The sequence below is a fragment of the Gymnodraco acuticeps genome, unplaced genomic scaffold (assembly GCF_902827175.1).
Source record: "Gymnodraco acuticeps unplaced genomic scaffold, fGymAcu1.1, whole genome shotgun sequence".
NCBI classification, from domain to species: domain Eukaryota; kingdom Metazoa; phylum Chordata; class Actinopteri; order Perciformes; family Bathydraconidae; genus Gymnodraco; species Gymnodraco acuticeps.
The window spans coordinates 1473183-1483786 of NW_022992250.1; the positions used below are offsets into that span (position 1 = coordinate 1473183).

The 10604-nt window shown below is 39.5% G+C and overlaps 1 protein-coding gene across 1 annotated transcript; it reads right to left on the reverse strand.

Annotated features, from left to right (window-relative positions):
• Positions 1-200: 200 nt before the first annotated feature.
• Positions 201-10102, reverse strand: ppp2cab (protein phosphatase 2 catalytic subunit alpha b). Its single transcript, XM_034206702.1, has 7 exons — positions 9794-10102; positions 2770-2979; positions 2496-2669; positions 2238-2327; positions 1780-1941; positions 1094-1212; positions 201-963 (listed from the first exon to the last, which is right to left on the reverse strand). Exons 1-7 carry the CDS (start codon positions 9893-9895, stop codon positions 891-893), a joined length of 930 nt encoding a protein of 309 aa, XP_034062593.1. The 5' UTR covers positions 9896-10102; the 3' UTR covers positions 201-890.
• Positions 10103-10604: the final 502 nt, after the last annotated feature.

Sequence of the window (10604 nt, forward strand, 5' to 3'; positions counted from 1 at the left end):
GTGTGTTTGTTACATACACCTTAATCTTATGGCTTAGTAAAGAACCTAAGGTCATCCAAACAACCAGTTCAATGCTGACCTCATTTCTTAATGACATGGTGTTTAAAAAATAAATTCACAAAAAAGTCATTGTATAGTATGTCAAAAACAATGTCAAGAAATAGTATCGTAAAAATACAAAAAAGGAAATTCAAACACAATCAAGGAGCCACCTTCATGTCTTTATTATTCAAATGTTTTGGTGAACAGACTGCCGTTCAGAGGGAGTCAGTGGGTTGATGTGGATCATCTGAAACATCTTATAAACCAAGCTGTGTGACTGCATAATGACGGTTTATTTTAGAAGTTACACAGGACAGAAAACGTTTGTAAAAGTTGAATGATGGGGGCTTTAGTTGTCATTTACAAAAATCAAAAAAGGGGAAAAAAACAAGAACATCTGTAGTGTGAAATAATTTTCATCTTTTGACATATGTTACATTTGTTGAGATTTACAAAAGTGCAAATAGATAATGTTCAGATCTCTAAATGTCAGCCATGGCATGTGGGGTTCAAACAGTAGCAAAGTTTCATCTTCAGTCCAGCTACACCAGGTAGAGAATGAGGAATTTAAACTGTTTTACATAGCAAGGTTGTTGTTTTTTTTTTTTAAATACAAGTCCTCAGCAATGAATATTGAGACGATTATGACACCCAACTTTTGCTTAATGCCTAAATAAACAGACATTGTTTTTTTGATAAATGCTTAAATAGATCTTTGTGTTGATATACAATGTGCACTGCTGTGTAGCCCGTCAGACTCCAACCCTCCCCTTCCTTATTCTTATTCTTTTCAGTGAAAGTCATGGCAATACTGGAACTGACTGTACAAGCGTGAAAGGCCAGCGAGTTTACAGGAAGTAATCGGGGGTGCGGCGAGTGACATGAGGCTCTCCTCTGCGAGGCGCAGGGTCAAACTGCAAGCTGGTTAGGAAAATAACAAAACAAATAGATTTGTCAATTCATCATTAAATTGAAACAAAAGTGTTGTAAATATAATAAATAAGACAAGTTGTACATTGTACACAATTAAGGTGTTTTTTGTTATACTTACAATGAGTATTTGAGGGTGTCGTCTAGTTCCATGATAGCTGCCTGGTTGCCACAGCGGTAGCAGTAGTTAGGAGCACTAAATATTGTCACCACATTCCTCTCATGGCACCAGTTGTAACCCTGAAAGAAGCAGATGTATTAATTACCAGAGTTAAAGTGCTACTGTCATGCTAATGTACATTTTTTAAACTAGAGTGCTAGCTGTTGGTATATCCATGTGTGCTGTTGTGTTCTGTAGCAGCAGTGGTTGGTATATTTCTTTAGTTTTTCAGTTAGGTTTGGTTTGTTTAGTTGTCTGTTTTATGTTACAGGATTATGTTAAATCACTAGCCTGATTTTCCTCTAACATGGTAGAAGGATGTAGCTCGGGCCAAGGCAGAACCCATTTCATTTGGAACTTATCCAAATGTAAGGAGAAAGGGTCTATACAGGTGTCTTCAGATGGACAGTATGAAAACAACCATGTGTTTTTTTAACATGAATGCATGAAAACATGTTCTAGTAGTAACCCTTAACACAAGTATGAACCTAAAAATAACCTAATAATTCCCCTTTAAGCATTACTTGAATAAATAAACATTGTAGGTCATTCTTGACTGCATCTAGGAGGTCTATTTATTGTAACAGCCATAACCCTGGTTCAAACCAAAAAGGGTGCGTTTGTCTGGTAAAATGACAGACACGCACCTCCATAACCAGCTGGTGGGCTCGGGACACCAGAGTGAGGCGGTTGGCGTGGTTGAAGGTCTCAGAGATGTCCTGGCCAAAAGTGTAGCCGGCTCCTCGGGGGGAGATGCCCCAGCCGCCGCGATCGTCAGGGTCCGACCACAGCAGGTCGCACATGGGACCCTGAAGGAGACATGAGGAAGAGGAGCGTTTTAGAGAGGAAACACCAACACACATGTCAAGAAAGCAATCATATACAGTCAATACAGGGCTGTAGTGCAATAGACATTAACATTTTAATTGCAAATAAACTGAATTATGGAGAAAAGAGAATATAAACACATTGCTTCCTTTCTGCTTTTAGTATTGGTCATGATCAGGTTAATTGTACTGACAGACAATTATTGATCGTTTTCTGTTCTATATGTTGTTTTTTTGGACTCATGTACAGGAACATAAAAATAAACTTTTATATTTACCTCGTGCGGCACTTCCTGTAAACGGTCCAGTGCTCTGATGTGATCCAAAGTATCTATGGACGGGGAAAGGCCTCCATGAAGGCAGAAAATCTGGGAGAATGAAACAACATTTTCAGTATTAAAACAACGACATCAAGGACCTTCAGCTTCCGTTTCCATTACATCATCAAAATATTGTTTCCCATACTAGCAACATTATGCATTTCATTCTACAACAAACTGTACATTTATCTAACACCAACCAACGCAGATTCTCACCTGAGAGTCTACCAAGGCAGTGAGGGGGAGATAATCGAAAAGGTCTGTGAAGGACTTCCACACGTTGGCGTTTCCATATTTCCTTAGACACTCATCATAGAAGCCGTAAACTTGTGTGATCTGTCTGCTCTCGTGGTTCCCTCTCAGGATTGTGATGCGCTCACGATAGCGTACCTGAAACACAAGGAAAAAACAGAGCTATAAATTAACTATATTCCTTAAAGAGTTGTCAGTTATGGAGCAAATGATTGGTCTTTTCAAAATCAATGCTAACCTTAAGTGCTACTAGTAAACTGACGGTTTCTACAGAGTAGTACCCTCGGTCTACGTAGTCTCCCATGAACAAATAGTTTGTGTCTGGAGATTTCCCTCCGATCTTAAACAGCTCCATGAGGTCGTGGAACTGGCCGTGCACGTCGCCGCACACCGTCACCGGACATCTCACCTCCTGGACATTTGACTCCTTGGTCAGGATCTCTTTTGCCTGTAGAAAGAAAAAAACATTAAGCTGTTGTTCATAGAGTGAAAAACAAAGAAATTGCAGGTGAGGTTAAAACCAACGAGGACTTTATTTCCGGAACAGACAATTTCCTGCCAAAGTCTCAATTTTCACATCAGCCTCTAGTGGGTCTTAAATTAAGATGCTTCAGTGATTACAACTCAATCCCAGACATCTCTGACATTATCTCTTCAAGGGAATAAGCCCCCTTCAGAGTCTAGATGTCTAGATTCCTGTTGTCGCGGCTTGCAGAGCTTCAAATGACGGCTGTTGTTGCAATGCAAAATGTCTTGTTTTAACAGTTACTTTATTTTTGTATTATTATTTTAATTTTAAAAGTTATCTTTATTTTTACTTGTGTGAATCCTGTTTTTCACTCTGACCCTGCTGCTGCTATATTGGGACGGGTGGCGCAGTGGTCTGTGCATCCGATCATCAGATCAAGGGGGAGTGCTGGGGAACTCCAGTTCGAAACCCGCTCCTGCCGCCACTGCGTCAGGCCGTTGTGTCCTTGGGCAAGACACTTCACCCGGATTTGCTCCTGTGGGTATTGTCCACAGTACATGTATGATACCAATGTGTACTTGTAAAAGCGCCTTGATGACCTCGAGGCGTGAAGATGGACGGTGTGGCGCAGTGCGCTGTGCAATGATCAAGGGGTGAAACCCGCCGCTGCTGCGTCTGTAAAGCCGGTGTGTCCTTGGGCAAGACACTTCACCTGAACTTGCTCCAGTGGGTATTGTCCACAGTGACCATTGCATGTATGATATATGTGTAATGTGTGTATATGTAAAGCGCTTTGAGTCATTGAAAAAGCGCTATAATAAATGTAAGGAATTATTATTATTAATTATATTAAACACCCGAATTTCCCCAAGGGGATAAATAAAGTACCATCTCATCTTAAAATAAATTTTTGGGATGCCCTAGAAGTCGATAACAGAGTGAGTTATGAGTGGAAACCGGGGCCTGGTGTCTGTGGATGAAATATTTTTTCAAATTATTACTGAGAGCACTGTTAAAGCTAGGAGGGCTAAGGCAACACAACAGTCAGTTATTAAAAGACTAAAAGTGGAACTGTCAAGAAAATGTTTTTCCTAGAGACTCTTTTTGGCGTGGTCTTAAAGTTGCCGCAGCAGGGTATGACTCAGTCAATTGTTTGTAAAGAAAACACTTGGTTACTGTTGTCTGCTGACTCAACCCAAACAGGTCACACGGATTAAAACTGTGGATTGTCTTTTGCTGTTGCAGGAAAGTGTACCTGGCATAAATTGGCTTAATTGAAATCCACCGCCAGACTCTCCTTAGGTTATGTATGGAGTTGTATAGCAAGCTTATAGGAGTTATACCTCAGAATAGAATTTCAAAACAAGCATTTCTCAGGTTAAATAAATTGTTTCTTGTATTTAGCCCTTTAAAATTATGGGAAAGCTTTAAACCACACTAATACAACAACTGCAGACACACAACAAGGCCATAACTCTGTACTGAGTGTAGCTTTAGAGGCTGGTCAGACAAGGGCTCAATCAGCTGGATGAGCTCTTTAAAAAAAAAGGAGCTTTGAACAAATCCTCAGGCTGAAAGTAAAAAGGGTCTGACCCGAAAGACCACCAGACATGTCTGATGTGCTGGAGAAAAAAGACAGAGTAAGGCGTGTACAAAATGAAAGTAGGGTGAAACAGAGTGGGGGTTATCTGCTCCAGAATAAATGCCTGGTGTTTGACTTTCTCATCAGCTTTTTTCATACCGTTTCCTCAACAAATGCGTCCTCAGTGAGTGAAAGAGATAATTGACATGGACAGAGTGCTAGAGTTGGCCTGTCATCCTGGCAGATTGGACAGAGAGAGACAGACCCAGAGTGACCTGTGGAGAGGACTGCAGCACTGCACAAAGCTGACCTACATTACACTCCACATGCCCATAGTGCGGGGGGGGGGGGGGGGGGGGGGGGGGGGGGGGGGGGGGGGGCAGGAGGCCTTCCAATGACTGGGCTGTAGAGGACAGATTGATCAGGGCCTCTTGACTGTTTATGCCTGCATTATGGTAGAACAGAAATATATTTTTGGCCTCGCCCCTCCTGATTACTTTGGACAAATGAACCAATCTGCATTTTATTTGGACTAAGACAGTCCGTCTGCGCTCCTTCTTACTTAACCTCATTAAGAAACTGATTCAATTGCAACATCATTTTATTAAATCTAATTTGGGTAGGGCGTTGAACCCTGACATGTTTTCATCATGGTCCATATTTATTTTGGGCTATTTTTGGATTAGTTCAGGATTAAAAAAGCAAAAGTAGAATGACCAAGTACTGCCAAGTCCACAACTAAGTTTCTTTGCCAGTGCATTATACACAGTGCTTAATGGCCTATAGCTCTGTAACCCTCACACTGAACTGTATGAGTAATGTGTTAAGTGACGCATCAAATATCATCTGTGTCCTAAATTTGCTCAGCCGATTTTAACTCCGTTAGCATGCACTTTGTGTGAAGAGCACTGACAACTTATACGAGTTATCTCTCTCATTGTATAATGTATTAAACAACTGATTTGATTTGCCTTTATAGCATATTTAAGCTTGGATTTAGCGATAACCTGTGAGAGAGACCTGTGAGACAGCAGCTCACATTGTGGATGCCAGTCCAGCTGTAAATGAAACAGGATGACGGCAGAGCTGGCGTCAGCACTCCGGGAAAAGTAGAGACCACACCTGAAGCAGAAATGCCACAGGGAGGGAACTCTGCCTATATTACGGCCGTGCCAAGAAGTCAGACGTCACACATTCAACAAACTGCTTAGTCAAGTACTGAGGAGTGATGTCAGCCTTTTAAGAGCTGCTGCTTTATAATCCCATCAAAGGTTTCCATGTGGTCATTAAGCTTGACGACTAGGCACAACTACAACCACAAACAATGACCTCTCTCAAGATGGAAGACAATCATCTCCCTGACAGCAGCACGAGTGTTTTTACTATGAAGGTTTATGTGTTTGCTGAGATACATTTAACAACCTTTAGTCACCGTCAGTGTTTTTGGTTGGAGTGTGTTCACAGGGACAGCTGTATTTTTGCATTTTTATCATCTGTGTTTTTGATATCCATTTGTACAGCTTTGAGGATATCTTTAGAACACCATCATGAGATTTCTGTTGATGAATAGATTATGCCAATTTAATTTACTATATCAGACGTTGGTGTATGAAAACAAACCATCACGTGGAGCAGTCTCTCTCTCTCATGACTCATTGTGTAAAAACAGTGACCTCAGCTGCAGAGCTAACTGCATTAGACTGGTTTCAACATAGACAGAGGTCAGTACACTTTAGCTGCAGGAAGTGCATCGCAGCGTGACAAAAATAATTACATAATTCTGACATACTTATATGTCATATTGCATAAATCTTCTTACGTTTATTAAGCACATTTCATATAGACGCTGTTATTTTGTTGCTTATCTCTTAGCACTAGATATGGATCTTTTGTATACAAAGCCCTTTGCTTGGCTTAATAGAAAAGTGAACTGGATCTAGCTTAATGGTTAGCAAACACTGCTCCATAGGGGATGTCTGAATTTTTGTGCAACTCTCTGAAGGGTTATTTTTGAACTGACAAGGTCAGAGAAATGTCTGCGTTGTACGTTTAATTAAATTGACTCAGTTAATTGACAGGAACACAAAACCAATTTCCAGTGAACAGAGCATTGTCTCTCCACTGACTTAATTTAAACATGGTAACTTGTTTAAACACAATTAAATTATTAAGTGTGCAACTCGATTTTGACAGGAAAGCAACTGGAGACTTCTAGAATTGTGTGAGTAACATTCTGTTTTTAGACTTCTCTGTTTCAGTGTGTGTACTCTGTATCAATGCACTTATATACTAATAAAGGGCTGGCTTACCTAAAGCCAGTTGAGTAGAACTTGAAATGTTTTTGCTCTATGAAGCCTGATGTACTTATATGATTCTGTTTTCTTCAAGTTTGTATTTTGTTGGTCGAACGCACTTATTGTAAGTCGCTTTGGATAAAAGCGTCAGCTAAATGTAATGTAATGTAAATTAAGCAGATGACATCGCTACTCTGTAAACAAACACCACATCTACAGCCCTAAGAGGGGGAATAGTAAAACATGTGCTTTGATTTTGATAAAAATGTTTAAGCTCTTAAGTATTCCTGCCTTTATATACACACACCAGAAATTCTGGTCTGTTCTGTTCTGGCTTTTCTGAGAAAGCTGGAAAGCAGGAATGAAAGACTAAAGTCGGATTACACAGCACATAACATTCCTCCACACCCCCGTGCATCCCAAAACAGAGACGGCCGCTCTGAGTCACAATGAACCGTATTATCCTGAGTCACACACACACTAACAATGGGTTTCACAGTGATATTGATGCAACTCAAAATCAATCATCCTCTGCTATTTTTAAATCAGCGAGGAGGTTGAGTGGGAGCAATCTGCAGATTATATAACAGAAGTCACAGTGCGGTGGGGGGATAGGTGCAGGTAGACAGCAGTTTGGAGAAGTTGAGTTCATGAGTTGTGACAATGAAACAGCCTCAGGGTGAGGAAACTGTGTACGTTTCCTTTTTCCTCTCCACTCTTTTTATGGCATAGTTTCAGCATTTGGAAGGAAACAGTGAGGGGGCAGCAGGAAAGAAAAAACACTTATTTTTGCAGTTCCTGCTTTTATCTGTCATTTGCTGTCCTGTTCGGATCTGTTGTTTGCTGTAAAGTCAAAAATAAATCCAATAAGAACTGACATTTTCAGTTTTCATCCACAATTTTGAACCACAGAGCAGAAAACAGGGCATTTTAAAATACTGGAACTGACGTTATCAATATTAACAGGAAAACAATAAAATTGCTGGGATTAACAAGCCATTCGAAAATAGCATGCCATTACCTCCAGCGCACAGAACTCCAAACATGGTAGTTTTCAAGTCCTTTTACGAGCTGAGAGGGACAGAGCTGCACTGAAGAATGATTTAGCGAATGGCACTCAAAAAGAAAAAAAAACATTGGTCCAAATGTATGCTCTTTATCAGGGATAAGCTTAACGGCAAACTTGAAGAAAACCAGGCCACCAGAAAGATAACAGCTAATTTAACCACCACAAACTATTAGTGTGACTCATTGAAAAAAGTTTTTTTTTTTTTTTTTAATGGTTTAGGAAGATCAACAAATATTGTGTTTTCATTAAGTATATAAAAAAGAAAAACTCAACTAATACATTTCATTTAATTTCAAAGCACACCTTCTCATAATAAACACTGGAGGGATGATAGAAAATTAATTGTTTAACTGTAAGTGTAAATAGTTTTCGTTTAGCCCTGAAATACAGAGCTGGAAATCAGCAGGTGGTCGGAGCAGAAGGATTTTGAAGAGAAAGTGGTGTTAAGCTCAGATCCCAAAAGTCTGCAAAGTGAATGGCCAGTTGTCAGGCAAGGCAGGAGCAGGAACATGGGGATACTTAAATAACATTGTACATCTATACATTGTACATCTATACATGTGCATCATTACATTACATTTAAATAAGATTAAATACCTGGCTCAGCATCAAGCAATTACCTGTTAAGTGGCTATAAGGTCAAAGCCCTACTAAAGAGTATCTGAAATTAGCTCAGTCCCCCCCCATCTTTTGTTTGCATGAACTAAGTTTCCCTGTACAAGTCAGAACATGTTCACCAACTGTACTAAAACACGAGTAAACATACAAGAGGTGAGGGTTAATATTTAAAGTTCCCACCAAACCTATGACCAATTAAGCCATATAATCTCATGTTAGTTTGAAAATTGCCCTAAAACAAGTCAGTCTCACTACTTATTGACTAGAGAAGTGAATAAGAAGCTAGATGAAGGGCAGGGGTCAGAGGATAAATGCAATTTGTTTGACTACCTGTACATTAAAATAGAGAAATTCCATGGCATACAAACATAAAGTAGGATAAACCAACTTTACTCCAGCAATTTCATAGGCAAATATCGTACTTTTTACTCTGCTACATTCATATAACATTCCAATGCAGTAGCCTACTGTATCAAGGCTGAAATGCTCTTACATATATTTGTTAGTAATACAAACAGGATAAATTAATAACCATAAAAGCATAGTAATGTGAAGATATCCATTTATCAAAACAAGTACTTCTACTCTTGAAGTACATCTAGCTGATAATACTTATTTACTTTATATTATTCTGAAATTGGCCATTGTGCAGAATGAGTACTTTTGCTTTTTGTAATTTAAGTATATTATGATGCTAATACTTTTGAACTTTTACTCAAGTAACATTTATAATGCAGCACTTAGATTTGTTCTGAGTACTTCTTCCAACACTGCAATTCACCTACTCATTGATTTCCTCCCATGTACTTGCTTATATGCAGACAACATTAAGTAGTATGTCACACACTGTAATTTAAACGTGAGGGTATTTTTTCTGCCCATGCTAAGCTAGCTAAAAGAGATGCTACAGGTCACACTGACAGTCTGAATTAGGGGGCTGTAAATGTGGTATGTGACTTGAATCCACAGCATGGCTGGATTAGGAGAGCCACAGCTACACGACAACATGTGCTTGTAATGTGTTGTTTTCCAGACATTTCAGACAAGCTACGATTCAAACTCCCAAAAACAAAAGTACTTTTAGAATGATAGAGAAATACAGGCACCGCGGAGTGAAATGTACCCTATAGACGCCATTTTAGAATGTCTAGAAGGCGTCGTTAAGGAGACAGAAGACGTTAACGGTTACGTGACCTCACATATGAGAGGAATTTTATTTAAATATCTCACCTTTTCACAAAGTGACTTCACTTGTCCCTCCGATAGCTGCTTGCACTCGTTGAGCTGCTCGATCCACAGATCAATTTCTTTCGTAAAAGCCTTTTCGTCCATTTCTGTCGGTATTTGGGGTTAGTTAATTTCAGTTAAGAGACGACTCCCCCAGATGTTATGGTGTCTTCCGGAGCTCACACAGGGTGCCTGCTACTCTCTTGTTAAGACGCATGTACTTCGTCCGATCGCTATAATTTCACTGAATTGTAAGTAGAGGGAGGAGGGAGAGACGTCAGTTTGTGATCCACCCTGAAAATGTGTTTGTGTCGAGCTCTTCAAAATAATGCACAGCATTTCCGTGTTTGACCTTCAAAACAAAAGCATTGATACTGAGCACCGATGTAGGAAGTATTCAGACGCCCTACTCACAGGTACAATCAATTTGCTGTGTGATGTTAAGTAACTAAGTACATTTTCTCATGAACTATACTTAAGTACAATTTTGAGTGACTTGTACTTTACTTGAGTATTTCAATTGCTTGCTACTTTGTAATTCTACCACACTGTAGTAAATGTGGTACTTTTACTCCATCTTCTTACCTTTAGTTACTTTGCAGATTTGCAGATGTGACTTTAGTTGGGGGGTAGTTAAGTTTGAGAAACCGGCTCGAGATACACTTTTTGTTATATTCCATGGAATGCTCTTAAGATCCCGATAGCAATGAATAATTATAATCAAACACATAATGTCATTCTGAAATGGGCCAAATGCTTAATGAGCGCTTTTTGTTTGTTACTATATTATAGTATATTTTGATGCTGATACTTT

Coding starts and splice junctions, on each gene's coding strand:
- ppp2cab (XM_034206702.1), bottom strand. CDS start 9,895: ATGGACGAAAAGGCTTTTACGAAAGAAATTGATCTGTGGATCGAGCAG. Junction 2,328..2,495: donor CTGCCTTGGTAGACTCTCAG/GTGAGAATCTGC, acceptor TCATTCTCCCAG/ATTTTCTGCCTTCATGGAGG. Junction 964..1,093: donor GACACCCTCAAATACTCATT/GTAAGTATAACA, acceptor TTTCCTAACCAG/CTTGCAGTTTGACCCTGCGC.